This window comes from Oncorhynchus tshawytscha, linkage group LG10 (genome assembly GCF_018296145.1).
Source record: "Oncorhynchus tshawytscha isolate Ot180627B linkage group LG10, Otsh_v2.0, whole genome shotgun sequence".
Lineage (NCBI taxonomy): Eukaryota > Metazoa > Chordata > Actinopteri > Salmoniformes > Salmonidae > Oncorhynchus > Oncorhynchus tshawytscha.
Genome location: NC_056438.1, coordinates 58,203,061 through 58,226,942, shown reverse-complemented (window position 1 = coordinate 58,226,942; position 23,882 = coordinate 58,203,061). Strand labels below are relative to the sequence as shown.

The following is a 23,882-nucleotide window of genomic DNA, read 5'->3' as shown; positions in this document are numbered from 1 at the left end:
GAGGGATGCCTAGGAGAGTGGAGAGGGAAATAGACCCTTGTTAGACTCTTTTTTTTTAAAGTGTAATCTTTGTCGATCACATCATATGCACAGTGGATACCTAAAGATCAATAGGTCCTATGGACTAAATGGATGGACACCTCATTTAAATTTCCATTGAAGCAGTAAGTAGCCTATATAACTATGATATAGCTTACGGACATCTTGAGTTTAGTAAATTCAGCTCAAAGTAAGAACTAGTAAGAAGAGAAGAGTAGACCATGTTAGATCAGATTATACCTATTAACTGTATGGCTGTGTAGCCTAGACTAGTCTACAGATGCCGTGAAATGTGGGAGAGAAAGAGATGCTCATCCGTGCATCACCAGCAGGTGTCGCTGCCTATACTCGTACCTGAGCTGCACGATGTTGTTTGACAGCAAGGGGGATGTTACAGACGGGGGAGGATGGTAGAGAGCAAGCGCCGCTGCCTTCTTTGCTGCACACCGCAGCGAATTGGTCTCCCTACCCTGCCCGCACTTACAGAGGTCTCTCTTGACCATTCAGTGGATGCTGTCTTTTCGGCAAACACCATCGTCGAGCGTAATGTTTTCGGACCCTTCGTTAGGAATGTTTTACATGGTTTGAATTTTGGGTACCAATCGAGGGGAGTCGAGAAGAACGCGGTTCTCCGGCATATTTTACAGTAAGCGCAATGTCATTCCAGTTGCTTTTCCAGCTGTCATACACTCCATGCACACCGCACAATTACAAAACAGCATGCATTTGACACTCGTCTCGGAAGGGAGGAAAAATCGCTAGTTCTGGCTTGCCTTTGTATTCATTTTTTTTTTTGCCTTTTGTTATTCAGACAGATGTTTTTTCCAGCACACGAAAGTGTCATATTTTTTGTTTTATTGTGGGTTATATGTAGGGTGTTGCATTGATTATAGACTGAAAATGGCGTGGATGCAAAACAAGAAGAAACTATTACTTTATGGTTGACCTACATTTCAACGATATATTTATAAGAATATACTGGTCGACAGCAGATCGCAGATGACCGTCATTCTTTTGTTTGTAATGCAATGCTGTAAAAAAAAAAAAAAAGGTGCAATGGTGAGATTAATGTCTCGTTTTCATAGCTGATGATGACCCCCTATGAATAAGCATCTTATTCTAGGTTTCCATGACTATGCATGGTTATGTCTTGTATGACTAACAGGTCTTTCATCACCAAAGGTAGCCTATCTTCATCATTTTTATTTATCTAAATAGGATGCATTACCTCAGTTAGATCAACTCCATATAAAAATGCCCTCATTTTTATTTGCATGTGATGCTTGTGATGCTCGGCGTTTGATCGTGTATGGACTGCAATGCCTGGCATGCATGTTGCAAGAACAGTCATGTTTTTCCTATGCATGTTCATCGTTTGGGTTGCTTTCTGTAAAAAGTAGGCTACATATATATAATTGTTTCCATTTATTTGGGGCCAAAATTGAGCCCATGGTTTGTAGCTACTTAATAAAAAGCTGTCAAACACTTGTTTTGCTCCATCAAGAATAATAACACTGGTGATTTTAAGTTGAAGGTATAAGCCATGTTGAAACCATTACACATCATTGAATGCATGAATTTATTGATAAATGGTAGTCCAGGCCTATAGGTAAGGCTAGACATTTATATAATTCAAGATTCTGCAGACTTGTTTGTGTGTAAATGGAGAAAAAACTCAGTCAAAATGCGATATATTTTATGGACAAATCATATTCAAATCATAAGTCCCTGATAGAAACAATTTATCTTCAATAGGACACATCCTCTGGTCAGACAATTATGATGCTTGTTTCCCTAGGGCCAACAAAAGGGACTATTGGCTCTCACTGGGTCATCAACGTCAATGATACAGTGTATATGTATCCCAGAAACCTTGGCCTATTCCATGACTTACCAATGGGTTCTTTATATAGGCCTACTAGAGATGGCTCAATTATGGACAGGATGATTTGATACATCATCTTACTGGTTCAGGGATTGAGAAAAATGGGGGCTAAAGTCCGAAGAGCTGCCATCCAATTGCCTCGCCTTCATTTGGCTTATGATTTTGAGGGGCTGGCTAGATGAATGATCGCAGAGGCTGTAGATAGGCAAGTCAGTGCGGAGAGGCTAGACCATTCATTGGCTGTAGGCTACTCAATGAGTATAACTCTGGTATCATTATATATGGTGTACTGTAGAGACACTATAGTGTAGGCTAATACATAGCCTACTAGACATCCCTCTGCACTTCTGAAATGTAGGCTCACAGATATCTGAAATGTAGGCTCACAGATATCTGAAATGTAGGCTCACAGATATCTGAAATGTTGGCTCACAGATATCTGAAATGTAGGCTCACAGATATCTGAAATGTAGGCTCACAGATATCTGAAATGTTGGCTCACAAATATCTGAAATGTAGGCTCACATATCTGAAATGTTGGCTCACAGATATCTGAAATGCCACAACTATTCCCAGCCTATTTGTTTTATTCAATTCAGTTTTTTTGTGGGTTTTTTGACAGTGGTTAGAGACATAAGCCACAAGAGTAGGGATTGTGGTTAGTCTCTAGACAGACGGTTTGCCTCCCACAATGTACTGATGTTCCCTAAGTCCGGGATTCCTGAGACTAGGTTGTGGTGGTAGTATGGTAAGTTTTCTGTTCTCTCCTGGGCTTGTTCCCATTTATTGGTGGTCAAACAGAATCTTTCTGCTATCCTCGATACAAGGAAGACATTCAACTTATAGTTGACTGGGAGATAGGGTTTTAAAGCGGTGTCACCCGATTTGTTATCAATTTGAATCATCCTTTGTTTGACCTGATGAGCTTGTATGATAAGCTTTTTTTCATCAAGGGAATTGTGTTAAATTAGTTGTCGTCTGAGTGCAGGTGGCTATATTCCAATCATCCAAGCGGCAGATTGATATCATGGTCTGTCTCAGCCCCAGCCCAACTCCCAGTCCCCAACCCCAGCCTCAGAGCCCTCCCTGTGTTGATGGAAGATAATGGACATAGGCCTAGGTCATCAATCCCATGATTGGCTGTAGTAGTAAAAAAAAAAAATCTGACGTTTCAGACTAGCAGAGTGCCGTTATTATCATTAATTATTAAAGTGCTGCATGTGCACGGAATCTACCACATTAGGATTGGTTTAAAAAAAGAGAGTTAGTAACCAGTAGTTGTTCATGGTATCATCTGTGTTACTGCTGATTAGTGGTAGCGCTGGTTGGGTCTATCTGTGTAGGATAATTTAAACTCCAAAGGAAATCTTGCACTGACTAGATGAGTTTTCTCAATCAGCATGTGTCATGCACAACAGTTTGTCACGTTATGAGAGACAGTGACACATTGTCTATCAAACGAATAAGTCAGTATTTTGGTCTGCAGTGTTCTCAGTTTAAGTGGCATACTTGGATGTATGTCACAGATTGTTAATAAGAGATTGTGACACACAGCTTTTTTTGTAAGTACCGGAGTAGCGGAACCCGGCCCTGGAGGGGAGTGGCCCACAAGCTCGTCATCGCACACCTATGTCTAATTATTATAATAATATTTTTTATAAATCATTTTGACAGTAACCCTCCTTTTTAATTTTCACATATAGCAAGTGAAGTGTTTATGTTGTCCATTCTACATGGTAGTAGGTGAGACAGCCATAGAATATAGTTGTCATGTATCTAATTAGCCAATTTCTCAGCGGCGTCGGTGCCAGCCCCCCTTGGCCTCCTCATCTAATTAACTATCAAGTTTTAAAAAAGTTAGGTTCATCAGGTCGGACTCGGATGGAGACTGAGTGCGTTGTTCAAGATGGATAAACAAATGGAAAGACCAAGTGGTGCACACAAACGCTGCATAAAAGCTTTGTCTGATCAAGCTTGTGCAAAATTACAGAAGATAACCACATCCGCTACCACCTCGTCTTCGAATGACGCAACACTATGGCAGGTGGAAGCTAGTAGGCTTATTTATGCAGCAGCTAGCACTAGCAGTCCTGACAGAGACCTCACTGCCTGGGCCCGGTAATGACAGTGCCCTTGCTCTTTCTCTTCTAGTGACAGTTCCTCTAGTGAGAGTGCCAGCCCTCCTTCTCTCCCAGAAAACCAAGATGATGACTGCCAGAGACCCAGTGGCAAATGTTTCCCACTTTAATTATTGAACAAGTAAATGCATTGTTGCTGCCAGCCAGCATTCTAAATAGAAACAATATATGTTTTTTTTACGGAGAGGGGGAGGCAAATTCTGACTTTGTGGGGGTCAAGAGAAACTGCGCTACACCAGTGTCTGTAAGCCCAGTGGGCATATTGTAGGTCATGCCTCAAAGCCATGCTGTATTGCTTTCCCAATCAATCAATGCCCCTTAATGGTTGCCAAGTTGTTGCCATGATGACGTTTGGTTGTTTGTGTCAGGTGCAGTAGATTTAGCCTAATGCACTGTCTATTATGGAGTGAAAAAGACAGTTATTATACTGCACTGTATAGAACACTCTATTCCTTTTCGGACAGTTTGTTCACTCTGTCCTGGTCTTGTTTCCTCTCATTTAAAAAAATATATATCTCAGTTTGGGTTGTTGGAGGAACAAGAGTGTGTCATGAAGTGAAAGGGCTGGGTCACTCTCTCACTCTCTCACTCACCCAGTAGGACAGTGGTTCCCAAACTAGGGGCCGTGACCCCATGCGGGGTCCCCTGATATGAAAATGGGATCGCGGAAGAATTTCCAAAAACTAAATAAAATTGAAATGAAAATGATTGAATTCTAATAGATAAAATTAAATCAGAGTGCCCTTAAATCGTGGGAAAAGGCTGCACTTCACTGTTGCGCTTGAATCGGAATGGTTCAAGTGCAGCAGTCAAGTGTGGCCTTTCGAGCTGTCATGTGACCGAATGCTGCAGACAAAGCATTCACAGTTTATTACTCAGGAGTTTTGGTTCCTGACTCAAAGGGAATACCCTGCCATCTCCCTCAGAGCATTAAAACTCATGGTACCCTTTGCCAGCTCATATCAGTGTGAAGCTGGATTCAGCAGTGCTCTCGTCTGAATTAAAACCAAATATCGATCTATGGTTGGATGTGACAGGTGAGGTGAGGCACTGTTGATCACGCACCCTGACTTTGAGAAGCTTGGACGCGACATATATCAAGCACACCCATCTCATCAGTGATTCATTTGCAATTGACTGTCATAGCCCCACAGTTGAGAAGACAATCAGAAATACTGTTAGAATGTTTTGCAATTGACTGCCATAGTCCCAAATGAAAAAGTAAACCAAGTAAACTTTGGCTGTTAATTGCATATTTTTTTTTTCACGTGGTTAGGGTCGCAAACATTTTCAGATATCAAAATGGGATCATGGACGAAAAAAAGTTTGGGAACCCCTGCAGTAGGAAGTGCAGTCAGGTCTATGGATATCAAAGATGAGTTCAGCCATTGTGTGGACTTAACCTCTCTTTTCATTAGCCTCCCTCTCCAAAGGCTGCTCTGACACTGACTAATCTTCCCTCTTTATTTTCACAACATATTTCTACACGAGGATCAAATAAAAATGTATTTGTCACATACTTCATAAGCAACAGGTGTCGACTAACAGTGAAATGCTTACTTACAGGCCCTTCCCAAAAATGCAGAGAGAAAAATAGAAAAATAATAGAAAGATAACCACAAGGAATAAATACACAATGAGTAATGATAGCTTGGCTATACAGTACACACGGGGCACAGTACCGATGTGCAGAGGTAATTGAGGTAGACATGTACAAATGTAGGGGTAAAGGTAATAGGCAACAGGAGCAGCGTATGTGATGAGTCCAAAGAGTTAGTGCAAAGTAGAGCAATGCAGATAGTCCGGGTAGCTATTTGGTTAACTATTTAGCAGACTTATGGCTTGGGGCTAGAAGCTGATCAGGGTCCTTTTGGTTCCAGACTTGGTGCATCGGTACCGCTTGCCGTGCGGTAGCAGAGAGAACAGTCTATGACTTCCTCTGACACCGCCTGGTATAGAGGTCCAGGATGGCAGGGAGCTCGGCCCCAGTGATGTACTGGGCCGTACGCATTACCCTCTGTATGGCAAGAGCGGCTCAAATAAGCAAAGACAAATGACAGTCCATCATTACTTTAAGACATGAAGGTCAGTCAATCCGAAGGTCAGTCAAGTGCAGTCGAAAAAAACCATCAAGCACAATGATTAAACTGGCTTTCATGAGGATCGCCACAGGAAAGGAAGACCCAGAGTTACCGCTGCTGCACAGGATAAGTTCATTGAAGTTAACTGCACCTCAGTTACACCACCTCACTGAGCGGTGGTAGGCAGCAGCAGGCTCGTAAGCATTCATTCAAACAGCACTTTCCTGCATTTGCCAGCAGCTTTTAGCAATGCTTGAAGCTGTTTATGACTTCAAGCCTATCAACTCCCGAGATTAGGTTGGCAATACTATAGTGCCTATAAGAACATCCAATAGTCAAAGGTATATGAAATACAAATGGTATAGAGAGAAATAGTCCTATAATAACTACAACCTAAATCTTCTTAATTGGGATTATTTGAAGACTCATGTTAAAAGGAACCACCAACTTTCAAATGTTCTGAGCAAGGAACTTAAACGTTAGCTTTTTTACATGGCACATATTGCACTTTTACTTTCTTCTCCAACACTGTGTTTTTGCATTATTTAAACCATTTTTAAAAAACCTTTATTTAACCAGGCAAGTCAGTTATGAACAAATTCTTATTTTCAATGACTGCCTAGGATCAGTGGGCTAACTGCCTGTTCAGGGGCAGAATGACAGATTTGTACCTTTGTCAGCTCGGGGATTTGAACTTGCAACCTTTCGGTAATTAGTCCAACGCTCTAACCACTAGTCTACCATGCCACTTAATTGATTTTAGTGATGTATTATATTAAGTGTTCATTAAGTGTATTATATTAAGTTAAAATTAGTGTGCATTGCTCATTCAGTATTGTTGTAATTGTCATTATTACAAATATATATAAAAATTGGCCGATTAATCGGCATTAGCTTTTTTTGGTCCTCCAATAATCGGTATCGGCGTTGAAAAATCATAATCAGTCGACCTCTACTATCTATTGTTATTGCATACATAGTAGCTGTATGCTACTTTTCCCTCTGTAGTTGTTTGGAAGGAAGCATAACTTTTTCATGTGTGATCTGTCTGATGTGATTTCTCTTTCTTTATACTGAGCTCCATCAATATTTCATGTCATCAACACTTCTTTTGTTGTTTATGATGAAAATCCAGTATATGGAACATACATATTCTTATCATGCTTGTATGATATCCTATGTATAAGCGAGAACAGTACCATAGTGTAGTTTTATGCTTTGATGCTACCACAGAGCATTTTCTAATGACGTCATGTCTGCTTGGGACCTTCAAAGTAAATCAGATTTATTATGGATGTAGCCACTGCTTGGTTATAAATTCTAGTTTTTTGCAATTTCATTCTACATCTGTAGTAATTCCACGGTAACGAAATTGCACTGAGACACAGATTTTTCACTTAAAATGTATGCTTAACAAAAACCATTGATTTCAACGTTTAACAAACCATACAACTCTATGCACAAGGACTACTTTTAACAATTTACACTGAACATTTTACAAAAATACATTTACTGGAAGAACTGCAGATTTATTAAGAGAATGTTGGTAAAATCTACTTCAGTTTTTTGTGTCTTACTTTTCAAAAGTCTGTTGAATATCTGCTCTGAATTAAGATTCAATGATGGGGATCGAATGGGGTGTCAGCTATGACATAACACATTAACTTAGAAAACATCTATTTTGGTTATTAAACTACAGTAAGTGAAGTGGATTTACACCCGGTAACAGAATTTCGGATCTGTACTACACAGAAATGCATAATTATGGATATGAATATCATTCAATTCATAGTGATGTATCCTAAATACGTACACAAAGGTGTATATAAATATGCAATATCCTCCTTTGAATATTTGGGTATTATTCTACACACTGGAAATTATTTTAGTGAGCTCTGCCCCCAAACAAGACCAAATTTGGTTGGTCAGGCCGGACTAAATCTGAACCAATCATAAACGCCTATGTTTCACATGTTTTGACACTGTAGAAGTAAAGTAGAGTACAGAAGAGTACAGAAGAGTAGAGCACAGAACTGTGTAGTTTAGTACAGTATAGTTCAGTATAAAAGGTTTAATTGTTACACACCAAATAGCTGCAGTGAAATGTGTTGTTTTACAGTGTCAGCCATAGTAGTACGGTGCCCCTGGAGCAAATTAGGGAGAAGTGCGTTGCTCAAGGGCACATCAGCAGATGTTTCACCGTGTCAGCTTGGGTATTCCACATTTTTAGGATGGAAATGGTTGAAAAATGTATATATTCCTTCATTTCTAAAAATTATACTCATCGCTTTCATTTGACACCCAATTTCACACGTTCCTATGAACTTCACATGTTGGTGCTCATGGCTCCTTTTACATGGAAATGACTGAAATCTTAATGTCTACCAATCTAGCCATAGGTTAGCGGCCTAACTGCAGGAGTCTCGAGTGTGAAGTCCCACTTGGAAGTTGTAATAGCCAAGCCATGTAACATCAATGGTAGGGTGTGGGTGTCACTCAGGCAGTGTACCCGTTTAGTCTTTACAGTGTGATCACAACCTTTCAAAACATTTGTGTGGTGAAGTCACTCAGCAACACTCCTGCTCACTCAGTAGATCTGTAGAAATTCATGATGTTGATTATATTTTTAGATCTTATTTAGAGCAACAGCAGTGTCCTAAAACAAGGCTGGACCTATTATTATAACGAAGACTCACTTGTAATGACAGCTCATTTTTATTTAAGGAATTTTTGCAATGGTGTATTTGGATCTAGATGTTCTCCAATTTCGACAAATACAGAGATCAATGTCCATTTAATTCAAGTTTTAAAGTCTATTTGTCACATACATAGGATACAGCAGGTGTAAAACAGTATAATACAGCTATGTGTATATATAAATTCAATTCTGTATCTCCATGAGGTTTAAATGAAGAATTAGATTAAACGAAGAATCACCTCCTTCCTGTAGGCCAAATTTAGACTGTTATACAAGAACACTGTCCATATCAGATTTTGCATATCGTTTGAGTCAGCCCCATATATTTATGAACGGCTGAGCCTGATGTCCTGTGTGGTAAGCTATCTCATGAACTGATATAATGTATCCAAATGAGCAGACACCAAAGCCAATTGATTCATGAATTGCCCTACGTGCCCTCTCCCATAGCCTACAATTCTGTATTTCTTTGTGACTATCTTGTACACAGGTAGACCAGAAAAGCCACATCCCTGATTGGCAGATGAGTGTCAACCCTGATTAGAAGCACCTGCTGCTCATCGGTTGATCCCTACAAATGCTTTTATGAATTAAAATAAAATTGTAGCTACACAATGAAGGATGTAAAGCCGAAACATCTGTGTACGCTGTCCCTGATGCAGTGAAGAAAAAAATAAAATAATGAAGTAAGCTTTATGCAACATCTTTTTAAGTACGGTCCATTACGCCTTTTTGTTTGTGAAAAAGTACAGTGAAATGCTTACTTGCAAGCTCTTTCCCAACAAGGCGGTATTCACTATTCAGTATCAAGGTGAGAGAAAATAAAGGAAATCATCTAAAGTAATCCTATAGGTCAGAAAACACACAAGAAATATGAAAAAAACATGAGAATGCAAGCTATATACAGGTCAGTGTCAGAACCATTATTGCAATGTGCAGGGGGTACTGGAGTTATTATGGTAGGTATGTACATGCAAACGGGTTAAAAAGTGACTGGTAGAAGGATAAATAGTCAGGGTAATAATAATCAATATAGCAGCAGCGTGTGTGCATCGTGATGAGTGTTTGTGTGAGTGTATGTGTGTGGCTTCAGTACGTAAGTGAGTGTGTGTGTGTGTGTGAGTGTATGCGTGGTGTGCAAGAGTGTTAGTATAGGTGTGTGTGGGTAGAGACCTGTGAGTGAGCATAGAGTCCGTGCAGATAGTCTGTGGGAGAGGGTGGGCGGCTATAAATTTGCTGTTTAGCAGTCTTATTGCTTGGGGAAAGAAGCTGTCTCTGAGCCTGTTGGTCCGACACCCGATGTTCTGGTACCGCCTGCTGGAGGGTAGCAGAGAGAATAGTCTATGGCTAGGGTGACTGGTGTTTTTGGCAATATTTCAGGCTTTCCTCAGATACTGCCTAGTATGAATGTCCTAAATGGCTTGGAGATCGCCCACAGTGATGTGATGGCCATCCACACCACCGTCTGTAGAGCATTGCAGTCACCGGCAGTGCAGTCGCCATACCAGGCGGTGATGCAACCAGTCAGGATGCTCTCGATGGTGCATCTGTACAAGTTCTTGAGGATCTGAGGGCCCATGACAAATCCCTTCAGTTTATGACATCCAGCTCACAACAGCACATCAACATTAGATTGTTGTGGTATTGCTTTGCGATAAGTGTCTGTTTTACGCTACATATGTGAAAAAGAACATTCAAAGGAATCATGTCAGTAACACAGAGCAGCGTGACTTTGGTGAGCAGAGCTGCATATCCATCAATAACAGGGTGGATTTTGAATGTGTCCCTGCTTCAAGGTCAGTTTATTTACTGTACAATGCAGTGCATGGCTGGAGTGTGTGTGGGGATGTGGCAGTGCTGTGGATACTGCAACAGGGAGGTTAGCAGCTTTGTGCTTACCTCACTCCTACCCACTCTGACTCAGCCCCGAGGTCTGGTCTTCTATTTCCTGCTGTCCTGTCATCAGCTGACCAGCAGGGGTCATCTCTGGCAACGTTCTCTCCAACCACTTATGTAGCCACAGCCATGTCACTGATCACCATATCTCAACATGCAGATAGATAGGCATGGTGTTGTCATGTCCTATAATAAAGAAGTTTATGCAAGAAGGTTGATATGGGTTACAATGCATATCCTTTTTAGTAAGAGATCCAACATCCAACCAATCTAATGAATGTTGATTGGGTATTCTTCTGTTATCGTGATTATATGCAGGGTCTCTGCTAACACCACAGTCTCATATAAAGTCAACATTCAGCAGGGAAGCTGAGCCTTGGGCTAGAAGAAAACCAGGCCATGCAACTATTGTAGCTACTACTGGCTTCACATCCCCAACCTCACATTGGGTGATTAAGCCCTCAACGGCTTCAATTTCAACATAGCCAAGGGTTGGTTTGGTTCATTAATGCATGAACAGTCAGTGGTCGTGCTTGACCTGCTCTCTCTGTTGCAGAGTAGCAGAAGTAGTAGTAGTAGCAGCAGCTGCAGCAGCAGTAGTAGTAGTACAGTTGGTCAAGCAGTTAAAGCCTTGGAGCACTAGCTAACCCTCCAGCATCATCATCACTGGAGCACACAGTATTTACAGGAACTCAGCTTATGCATGACATTAGGTATGAACCACCCATGAGGCACTTTAGCACACTCTGTCATAATGGGGCCCAGGTTCTTTCACAGCACCTTGGATGCCTAAGTGATTGAGATGGAGTGAAGTTATTTTTGAGGACATACATAAGCCATAAAAAAAATATTAATGCTACAGTACAGTCCATAACAACGAATTGCTATTAGATTGTCATATCTATGCCTCTTAACTTTTATTTTGTAATTGCTGCTGGTCTTGTCATGCAGCGCTCTCTTGAAACAGTCAAATGCTTACTTACAAGTCCTTGACCAAAAATGCAGTTTTAAGAAAATCCCTAAAAAAGTATGAAATAAGAATAACAAATAATTAAAGAGCAGCAGTAAATAACAACAGCGGGGCTATATACAGAGGGTACCGGTACAGAGTCAATGTGCGGGGGGTAATTGAAGTAATTATGTACATGTACAGTCGTGGCCAAAAGTTTGAGAATTACACAAATATTAATTGTCACAAAGTCTGCTGCCATTTTTGTCAGATGTTACTATGGAATACTGAAGTATAATTACAAGCATTTCATACGTGTCAAAGGCTTTTATTGACAATTACATGAAGTTGATGCAAAGAGTCAAAATTTGCAATGTTGACCCTTCTTTTTCAAGACCTCTGCAATCTGCCCTGGCATGCTGTCAATTAACTTCTGGGCCACATCCTGACTGATGGCAGCCCATTCTTGCATTATCAATGCTTGAAGTTTGTCGATGAGAATGGGCATGTGCTCGGTCCTTCTTTTCCTGCAGTCCACAATCATCTCCTTTGTCTTGATCACGTTGAGGGAGAGGTTGTTGTCCTTGCACCACACGGTCACGCTCTGACCTCCTCCATATAGGCTGTCTCATCTGTGTCGGTGATCAGGCCTACCACTGTTGTGTCATCAGCTAAATGAATGATGGTGTTGGAGTCGTGCCTGGCAGTGCAGTTATGAGTGAACAGGGAGTACAGGATGGGACTGAGCACGCACCCCTGAGGGGCCCCCGTTTTGAGGATCAGCATGGCAGATGTGTTGTTACCTACCCTTACCACCTGGGGGCGGCCCGTTAGGAAGTCCAGGATCCAGTTGCAGAGGGAGGTGTTCAGTCCCAGGGTCATTAGCTTAGTGATGACTTTTGAGGGCACTATGGTGTTGAACGCTGAGCTGTAGTCAATGAATAGCATTCTCACATAGGTGTTCCTTTTGTCCAGGTGGAAAAGAGCAGTGTGGAGTGCAATAGAGATTGCATCATCTGAGGATCTGATGGTGCGGTATGCAAATTGGAGTGGGTTTCTGGGTTAATTGTGCTGATGTGAGCCATGACTAGCCTTTCAAAGCATTTCATTGCTACGGGTCTGTAGTCATTTAGGCAGGTTACCTTAGTGTTCTTGGGCACAGGGACTATGGTGTTCTGCTTGAAACATGTTCGTATTACAGACTCAGACAGGGAGAGGTTGAAAATGTCAGTGAAGACCCTTGCCAGTTGGTCAGCACATGCACGGAGTACACGTCCTGGTAATCCATCTGGCCCAGCGGCCTTGTGAATGTTGACCTGTTTGAAGGTCTTACTCACAACGGCTGCGGCGAGCGTGATCAACAGTCGTCCGGAACAGCTGATGTCTCATGCATGTTTCAGTGTTACTTGCCTCGAAGCGAGCATGAAGTTATTTATCTCTTCTGGTAGGCTTGTGTTACTGGGCAGCTCTTGACTGTGCTTCCCTTTGTAGTCTGTAATAGTTTGCAAGCCCTGCCACATCCGACGAGCGTCGGAGCCGATGTGGTACAATTCGATCTTAGTCCTGTATTGATGCTTTGCCTGTTTGATGGTTTGTCTCCCTGCCGAAATCAAGATTAAATAATGATTAAGGTAGTAAATTGAAGAAACAGGTGTTTTAATTAATGTATGAAGAGATTGATTGAATTGTTTGGCAATGCCAGGTAGCTTTTCTATTATGTATGTGTTGTTCCATTTAAAAATCTGTTTGTTTAATGAAATTAGCCAGTCAATTAATTGAAGCAGACACTGGCATTCTATTTAGGGGGAAAAATGCACTCCAACCTAATCAGCACAGAGTTTGTAAGAGAACATGTTAATAATCACCGGGGCTTGCTTTATCACAGCAAGTCCCACATAATTACACTTTTTCATTGGTGAGAACATTATTCCGGGAGATTTTTAATTGCTTCAGCTTGTGCTGATGTCTTCTCTGGTCCGTTTACATTTGGGCTGTTGAGGTCTATGGTGTGTAGTCCATCAAACCTAACCTATCAACATGCAGACCGTGGAAGATCAAATCAAGTTTTATTGGTCACATACACGTGTTTAGCAGAAGCTATTGCGGGTGTAGCGAAATGCTTGTGTTTCTAGCTCCAACAGTGCAGTAATATCGAACAAGTAATATTTAACAATTTCTCAACAATACACTCAAATCTAAGTAAAGGAATGTAATTAACAATATATAAATATATCGACGAGTAATGTCAGTGCAGCACAGACAAAGATACAGTAGAGTAGAATAGAATACAGTGTATATATATGATGAGTAATGCAAAATATGTAAACATGATTAAAATGACTATTGTTCCATTTATTCAAGTGGCCAATGATTTCAAGTCTATGTATATAGGCAGCAGCCTCTAACGTGCTAGTGATGGCAGTGTTTCAGTCTCTCGTTCGCAGCTTTGATGCACCTGTGCTGACCTCGCCTTCAAATCATATTTTATTGGTCACATACACATAGTTAGTAGATGTTAATGTGAGTGTAGTGAAATGTTTGTGCTTCTAGTATCGACCGTGCAGTAATATCTAACAAGTAATCTAACAATTTCACAACAACTACCTTATACACACAAGTGTACTGGAATGAATAAGAATATGTACATATAAATATATGGATGAGCAATAGCCGTGTGGCACAGGCAAGATGCAGTAAATGGTATAGAGTACAGTATATACATATGTGATGAGTAATGTAGGGTATGTAAATATTATATAAAGTGACATTGTTTAAGTGACTGGTGATATTTACTACATCCAATTTTTTATTATTAAAGTGGCTTGAGATTTGAGTCAGTATGTTTGCAGCAGCCACTGTTAGTGATGGCTGTTAACAGTCTGATGACCTTGAGATCGAAGCTGTTTTTTAGTCTTTCGGTTCCAGCTTTGATGCACCTGTACTGACCTCGCCTTCTGGATGATAACGGAGTGAACAGGCAGTGGCTCGGGTGGTTGATGTCCTTGATGATCTTTTTGGCCTTCCTGTGACATCGGGTGGTGTAGGTGTCCTGGAGGGCAGGTAGTTGGCCCCCGGTGATTCGTTGTGCTGACCTCACTACCCTATGGAGAGCCTTACGGTTGTGGGCGGAGCAGCTGCCTTACCAGGCAGTGATACAGCCCGACAGGATGCTCTTGATTGTGCATCTGTAAAAGTGTTTTCGGTGACAAGCCACATTTCTTCAGCCTCCTAAGGTTGAAGAGGCGCTATTGCACCTTCTTCACCATGCTGTCTGTGTGGTTGGACCATTTCAGTTTGTCCGTGGTGTACGCTGAGGAACTTAAAACTTTCCACCTTCTCCACTACTGTCCCGTCGATGTGGATAGGGCGGTGCTCCCTCTGCTCTTTCCTGAAGTCCACGATCATCTCCTTTGTTTTGTTGACGTTGAGTGAGAGGTTATTTTCCTGGCACCACACTCCGAGGGCCCTCACCTCCTCCCCGTAGGCTGTCTCGTCATTGTTGGCAATCAAGCTTACTACTGTTGTGTTGTCTGCAAACTTGATGATTGAGTTGGAGGCGTGCTTGGCCACGCAGTCATGGGTGAACAGGGAGTACAGGAGTGGGATGTTCACGCACCCTTGTGGGGCCCCATTGTTGAGGATCAGTGAAGTGGAGGTGTTGTTTCCTACATTCACCACCTGGGGGCGACCCGTCAGAAAGTCCAGGACCCAGTTGCACAGGGCGGGGTTCAGACCCAGGGCCTTAATGATGAGCTTGATGATGACAGAGGTGAGTGCTATGGGGCGATAGTCATATTGTTCAGTTACCTTTGCTTTCTTGGGTAGAGGAACAATGGTGGCCGTCTTGAAGCATGTGGGGACAGCAGACTGGGATAGGGAGAGATCGAATATGTCAGTAAACACACCAGCCAGCTGGTCTGCGCATGCTCCATTGACATTGCTAGGGATGACGTCTGTGCCGGCAGCACTGCGAGGGTTAACCATGCCATCTATCCACGGTTTCTGGTTAGGGTAGGTTTTAATAATCACAGTGGGTGCGGCATCTCCTATACACTTTCTGATGAACTCAGTCACCGTTTCAGTGTATTCATCTAAATTATTTTCGCAAGCTATCCGGAACATATCCCAGTCCAAGGGTGGATTCCGATTGGTCAGACTATCTGTACACCCCCCCCTCTACTTTGTCACAACCCAACTGATTGGCTCAAACACATTATTAAGAAGGAAAGAAATTCCACAAATTACCTTTTTAAGAAGGCACACCTGTTAATTGAAATGCATTTCAAGTGACTACCTCATGAAGCTGGTTGAGAGAATGCCAAGAGTGTGCAAAGCTGTCATCAAGGCAAAGGGTTGCTATTTGAAGAATCTCAAATATTAAATATATTTTGATTTGTTGTTTGACACTTTTTTGGTCATTCCATGATCCAATATGTGTTATTTCATAGTGTTGATGTCTTCACTATTATTTTGCAATGTAGAAAATAGTAGAAATAAAGAAAAACTCTTGAATGAGTAGGAGTTCTAAAACTTTTGACGGGAAGTGTATAAACTGTATTCTAGTCTATTCTACTGTATCTTAGTCTATGCCACTCTGACATTGCTTGTCCATATATTTATATATTCTTAATTCCATTCCTTTACTTAGATTTGTGTGTTTTGGGTATATGTTGTGAAATTGTTAGATATTACTACACTGTCGGAGCTAGAAACACAAACATTTCGCTACACGTCTATGTGACCAATTTGATTTGAAATATCGCAACAAACTCTGAACCAACTATATTAATTTGGGGACAGGTCGAAAAGCATTAAACATTTATGGCAATTTAGCTAGCTAGTTTGCTGTTGCTAGGGATAGAAACATTGGGTTGTTATTTTACCTGAAATGCACAAGGTCCTCTAGTCTGAGAATTAATCCACAGATAAAAGGGTAAACTGAGTTTGTTTCTTGTAATCTCTCCTCCTTCTGGCTTCTTCTACCTCTTTGGACTTTATATGGCAGTTGACAACCAACTTTAAGGTGCATTACCACCACCAACTGGACTGGAGTGTGAACCTCAGTTTATTTTTCAATCACCCACGTGGGTATATGCTCCTGAAAACCAATGAAGATATGGCAGAGGCGGGACTTGCAACGCGTCAAGTGTCACAAATAGAACCAAGTTCTATTTTAGCGCCTGGATACGCAGACGCCCGTTGATGTGCGTGAGAAGTATGGGAGCAATGATTGAATGACATGTACTGTATGTGTACATTTATTTCGCAACGCTCGCACACGTGACTCGAGCGGTGTGGTCTGCATGTTAGCTGTCCATTACTGTCCTTTTTTTTTTTTTTTTACTTAAATGGGCCTCCTTTGACATCTTGACAGGAGCCTGTGTCTAGACAGATCCATGGATGACTACCAATGCAAAATAAATTGTGCAGTAAGTTTTAATGAGACAGCAGGGGACACTTTTTCAAATACACAAATACACTCCATAAGCATAAATCCTTTGTGATAATATACAGAGTTTATGTTTGGATTTTACAGTCTGAAGCAGTGGGAATTGGAATTAATCTTTGTTTGCTTTGAATGAACAGAGATACAGTACATTGTAAAATGTTCCTTTGACTGACAACTTTGGAATTTACGATCAATACTGCTTTACTTTGTGCAGAAAGAAGTCTGACAAAAGTAAAAGAAATGGAATGAGTTGGACAACAGTATTGTGATGACTATACATTATATACAGATATGCTGATGCCTTTTTCAAAGCATTGTTTCTCTTCGACTGATAAGAGTACAAAGCAATTAGGTTTATTCTTGATGTTTCATCACAGATTGTATCAACCAGAGGCAGATTCATATTTTAAGATTACTTCAACATCAAAATATGGCCCTAATTCAGCTGTACCGTCACTTCCTGTCTATATGTACAGACACAGATGTTGCTGGGCTGCTACTGGTGAAGCTGTGTTGTACAGGTCAATTCTTAGGAACTGGTCACAGACTGGAAGTTCAACCTAGAATGGACTGCAGCATCTTAATTTAAGGGCTTTTTGATACTAACAGTGGTTCGTTGACATATTGACTTAATAGTAATAATAATATATAATCCATTTTAATACTTCCTTACAATCCATTCTGTCTGCACAGATGGCAAAATAGAGCATCTAGTTGGGATATGGAAAATGTTTAATTTTGTTTTCACTATTTACAAAAATAACTCAATTTGGATAATCCTATTGTAATTCAAAAAAATCCTTGCTATGAAAGTCATAGTGTAGCACTAAATGTTAGTATGTAACTGAGGCAGAGCGCCATGCTAATGAAAGATGAGGATGACATTAGATGTGGTGACCCTGGAGGGAGGAAACAGTGGCAAGAGAAGACATTCCTCAGATAAGTGGCCAGTGTTAGAACTCATAAACTGGAGAAGATAAGAGGAAGCACTGAACTAGGTCGATCTCAAGTGTGAGTGAGTGGGAGAGAGAGAGAGAGAGAGAGAGAGAGAGAGAGAGAGAGAGACTAAAATGGATGACAAGGGAAGGATGTTGGTCTGCCATGTTAGCAGTGTCCATGGCTTGTTGCCTGGCAGCATCCCAGAATAGTCTAGATCCAGTCTGCTTCCAGGCTACGCTCGACTTCCCCTTACCTTCAACCCGACTGACTGGGGGATCTAGTGACGGCCATACACGCACAGAGACTTGGATGGGAAGGATCAATTTTGACAAGCTTTCATCAGCTTTTAGAAGCTGCCATCTGTGTTGCTGTCATGGCCATTATTTGATCTCTCACTACATTAGGATTATCTGGAGATTTAGGTCCTTTCTGCTCGAGGTGACGGTAGAGTCATTGTTACATACACACACACCCCACGCCACGCCACACGCACACACACACACACACACACACACACACACACACACACACACACACACACACACGCACACAGAGAAATCATTAGTACATGCTCTTGCCCAGATGATTACTGAGCAGATTATGATATGACTGATATAGTTTACAAGTCTTAGCTATGTTCACAATCTGATTGAACCAGATTAATCTCTTTGTATCCAGATTTTCTACCGAGGCAAAGTACCCACTTACAGAAAGTAAGGGTTAGGAATTGTGAGCGGTATGAGAGAAACTACAATATACAGTCATATATTTTGCTGAGGATCTCTCCCCCAATGGCAATCTATCACATCATGTTGTGATTTGTGAAGAACCAACATGAGAAAAGTCAAACAGACTTCAAACTGTTTCATGAAAGTTAAGTGATTAATATCATAACTGAACAATTTCTGCATTTTATGCTATAGTGGAGGATGTCCCATGTTAATGCTGACCTAACATTATCCTTTGCCTTTCAGGAGTTATGCCAGTTCCAGAACCAGCCTCTGACTCTGAGAACTCCACCATGCTGAGTCCAGTTCTAAATGCCTCTAATGGAGACGTCTCCGAGACGGAGACAACGTCAGCTATACTGGCCTCTGTCAAGGAACAGGTAAGGCCTTCCAGTTTTACTCTGTAACATACAGGGGTGACTTTCAGAGTAAGAGCAAGGCCCTCCATGCAAAACACGTCATAATGAGAGGAACATGTGAGCTTTTGCATGATTTTAGGCATCAGGAGATTGAAAGCAATATATTGTGAAAACTTTAATGACATTTGAATGCACAATTTTGTGTGACTGTATAAAAAATGGACTAATGAATAATATACATTCAAGTAAAATTCCCCTTTAACTGATGGCAACTTAGTATGAAGTATATTTTTGGTTTGGTTGATGCAGCCTTTAACAGGCAATTCCTCCACTTTTCAACCTCATTTTCGTTATCTCCAGCATCATACCAGTTTTTATATAATGTGAAAAATGAGCACTTCCATGACCTGTCGTTAAAAAGATATGAAGAAAAGTCCTGTAACATCACAGGGTAGGATTAAAGTATGAAAAACAGTGATTTTAAAGATTCTGCAACAAGGGTATTTGCTTGCTCCTCTCGCCACCCTAAATCTCATAGTGATGAAAATCACTGTTGTTAAAATGTTTGAACTTTTTATGATGTCATCCGGAATAACTTTTTAACTATACATATTTTTTCGACAAAATTTAGAATGGTGCAGGCTTCACATATGTAGACACTGGTATTGTGCTGGAGATAATGACATTTAGGTTGAAAAGTGGTGGAATTGCTACTGCCAGTCAGATTACTTTTTTCATCATCAGATCCTCTTCAGTGCCTGAAATCCTTTTTAGCCCTTCAGTGTTGCTCTCTGAGGACGAAGTAAACGTGTCAGTGTTCTGGAGGGTGCAGTGAGGTATAGAGACACAAGTAATTGGTGCCATTTGTATTCTGTGAGTGTGTGGTGCAGAGGACAGTAAACATTGACTCTGATTAGCGGGTGAGACTATAGGGAGACTAGACTTTGTGTAGGCCCGTTTTAATATTATGCTATTCCTTTGAAATGTAGCTATCTTCGTGGCCAATGTAAGACATTTAAGCATGTTAACCCTTGCAAGGCTGCATCCCTAGCCGCATCCTCAGAGCATGTGCAGACCAGCTGGCTGGAGTGTTTACAGACATATTCAATCTCTCCCTATCCCAGTCTGCTGTCCCCACTTGCTTCAGATGTCCACCATTGTTCCTGTACCCAAGAGAAAGTAACTGAGAAAGAGAAAGCAAAAGTAACTGAACTAAATGACTATCGCCCTGTAGCACTCACTTCTGTCATCATGAAGAACTTTGAGAGGCTAGTTAAGGATCATATCATCTCCTTACCTGACACCCTAGACATCAATAGATCCACAGATGATGCAATCGGCCATTGCACTGAGCAGTGCCTTATCCCATCTGGACAAGAAGAATACCAATGTCAGAATGCTGATCATTGACTATAGCTCAGCCTTTAACACCATAGTACCCTCCAAGCTCATCATTAAGCTCAGGGCCCTGGATCTGAACCCCTCCATGTGCAACTAGGTCCTGGACTTCCTCATGGGCCGCCCCCAGGTGGTGAAGGTAGGAAACAACACCTCTACTTCGCTGATCCTCAACACAGGGGCCCCACAAAGGTGCAAAGGTGCTCAGCCCCCTCCTGTACTCCCTGTTCACCCATGACTGTGTGGCAAGCACACCTCCAACAGTAGTAGGCCTGATTACCAACAATGACGAGACAGCCTACAAGGAGAAGGTGAGGGCCCTGGCGGACTGGTGCCAGGAAAATAACCTCTCCCTCAACGTCAACAAAATGAAGGACCTGATCGTGGACTTAAGGAAACAGCAGAGGGAGCATGCCCCTATCCACATCGACGGGACCACAGTAGAGAAGGTGGAAAGCTTAAAGTTCCTCTGTGTACACATCACTGATGATCTGAATTGTCCACCCACACAGACAGTGTGGTGAAGTCTTCAACCTCAGAAGGCTGAAGAAATTTGGCTTGGCCTCTAAGACCCTCAGAAACGTTTACAGATGCACAATTGAGAGCACCCTGTCGGACTGTATCATCGCCCGCAACCGCAGGGCCCTTGAGCCGTGGCCGGTTCACCCTGCTATCATCCAGAAGGTGAGGTCAGTACACGTGCATCAAAGCTGGGATCGAGAGACTGAAAAACAGCTTCTATCTCAAGGCCATCAGAATGTTAAATAGCCATCACTAGCCAGCTACCACCTGGCTACTCAACCCTGCACCTTAGAGGCTGCTGACCTATATACATAAACAGGGAATCACTGGACACTTTAATAATGGAACACTAGTCACTTTAAGTAATGTTTACATACTGCTTTACTCATCTCATATATATATACTGTATTCTATTCTACTGTATTTTAGTCAATGCCACTCCTATATTGCTCGTCTTTATTCCATTATTTCACTTTTAGATTTGTGTGTATTGTTGTGAATTGTTAGATACTACTGCACTGTTGGAGCTAGGAACACAAGCATTTCACTAACCTCGCATTAACAGCTACACATTTTTTTATTTGATTAGATTTTATCTCTCACAAGAATATCTCTGTAATAATATAGTAACTAATAAAGTTAGTCATTCAGTAGTACGGAACATGGAGAAAGTTGGCCTGGAAAATAAATTCTGCACATTGTCATTGTATACATGCTTGCGGTGTAAAACTATGTTCAGTTGTATAAGAGTTTGTGCTCAATATAATATATTTGGCTTGTAGTTACATTATGGAAGTATCCTACTGATATTCCTTACCAGCAATAAGATATAGCCTATTTATGTTCATCACATGCAGCCATTTTAGAGTAGAACCAAGACCATGTGTGTAGATGGGAAATGAACCATGACAATCCCCTGCATCATGACAGTGGTTACACAGACACTCCTCCTGCTTTTAAGAAAAAGGTAGAAAAGGACAAGCTGTGGAATGGTAAAGTGGGCCACCGCAACGCAGACCCATGGGACTGCTCTGGGACATACTAATGGCCCTAACAGGAGGGTAAAAATAAAAGCCTACATGCATGTGTGTGTGTGTGTGTGTGTGTGTGTGTGTGTGTGTGTGTGTGTGTGTGTGTGTGTGTGTGTGTGTGTGTGTGTGTGTGTGTGTGTGTATATATATATATATATATATATATATATATATATATATATATATATATATATATATATATATATATATATATATATATATATATATATATATACAGACCTCCACAAGCTTGCATTTATTCAAGCTGGTGCACCTCAGTCACGGCTGGCTCTTTGTTTTTTTATTCTGTTGACAGCATTGGGATAGTTGTTTGAATACAAATAAAAGGCAGACGTTTTTGTTGTTGATGCTTTTCAGGGGATTTGTCTACTTCCTGTGCATTGTGGAGCAGCGAGAGGAGGGAGTTCAAGCGTGAGCAACCACACAAAACCCACTGGGGCAAGAAAAGCTCTACGAATTTTAGGAATATACACTACCGGTCAAAAGTTTTAGAATACCTACTCATTCAAGGGTTTTTCTTTATTGTAGAATAATAGTGAAGACATCAAGACACATATGGATTAATCTAGTAACCAAAAAAGTGTTTAACAAATCAAAAAATATTTTATATTTCAGATTCTTCAAATAGTCACCCTTTGCCTTGATGACAGCTTTGCACACTCTTGGCATTCTCTCAACCAGCTTCACCTGGAATGCTTTTCCAACAGTCTTGAAGAGTTCCCAACTATGCTGAACACTTGTTGGCTGCTTTTCCTTCACTCTGCGGTCCGACTCATCCCAATTGGGTTGAGGTCAGGGTATTGTGGAGACCAGGTCATGTGATGCAGCACTCCATCACTCTCCTTGCTAAACTAGCCCTTACACAGCCTGGAGGTATATTGGGTCATTGTCCTGTTGAAAAACAAATGATAGTTCCACTAAGCCCAAACCAGATGGGATGGCGTATTGCTGCAAAATGCTGTGCTAGCCATGCTGGTTAAGTGTGCCTTGAATTGTAAATAAATCTCAGACAGTGTCACCAGCAAAGCACCCTCATTCCATCACACCTCCTCCTCCATGCTTTACGGGGGGAAATACACATGCAGAAAACATCTCATCTATTCACCCACACCGCATCTCACAAAGACACGGCAGTTGGAACCAAAAATCTCCAATTTGGACTCATCAGACCAAAGGACAAATTTCCACCAGTCTAATGTCCATTGCTCGTGTTTCTTGGCCCAAGCAAGTCTCTTCTTATTATTGGTGTCCTATAGTAGTGGCCTCTCTGCAGCAATTTGACCATGAAGGCCTGATTCACACGGTCTCCTCTGAACAGTTGATGTGGAGATGTGTCTGTTACTTGAACTCTGTAAAGCATTTGTTTGGGCTGAAATTTCTGAGGCTGGTAACTCTAATGAACTTATCCTGTGCAGCAGAGGTAACTCTGGATCTTCCATTCATGTGGCGGTCCTCATGAGAGCCAGTTTCATCATAGAGCTTGATGGTTTTTGCGACTGCACTTGAAGAAACGTTAAAAGGTATTGAAATTTTCCGATTTGACTGACCTTCATGACTTAAAGTAATGATGGACTGTTGTTTTTATTTGCTTATTTTAGCTGTTCTTGACATAATATGGACTTGGTATTTTACCAAATAGGGCTATCTTCTATATACCCACCCTACCTTGTCACAACACAAATAACTGGCTCAAACACATTAAGAAGGAAATAAATTCCACAAATAACTTTTAAGAAGACACACCTGCTA

At 41.3% G+C, this 23,882-nt stretch overlaps 1 protein-coding gene across 6 annotated transcripts in view; it reads left to right on the top strand.

The window, feature by feature from the left end:
- The first annotated feature begins 435 nt into the window (after positions 1-435).
- Positions 436-23,882, top strand: part of LOC112260513 (catenin delta-2) — a 138,477-nt gene continuing 115,030 nt past the window's right edge. For all 6 annotated transcript variants that reach the window (XM_024435681.2, XM_024435684.2, XM_024435685.2 and 3 more), the window contains exons 1-2: positions 436-685; positions 19,049-19,182. In XM_024435681.2, the coding sequence (XP_024291449.1) occupies positions 19,054-19,182 (129 nt within the window). In that variant the 5' untranslated portion in view covers positions 436-685; positions 19,049-19,053. The remainder of the gene's footprint in view (positions 686-19,048; positions 19,183-23,882) is intronic.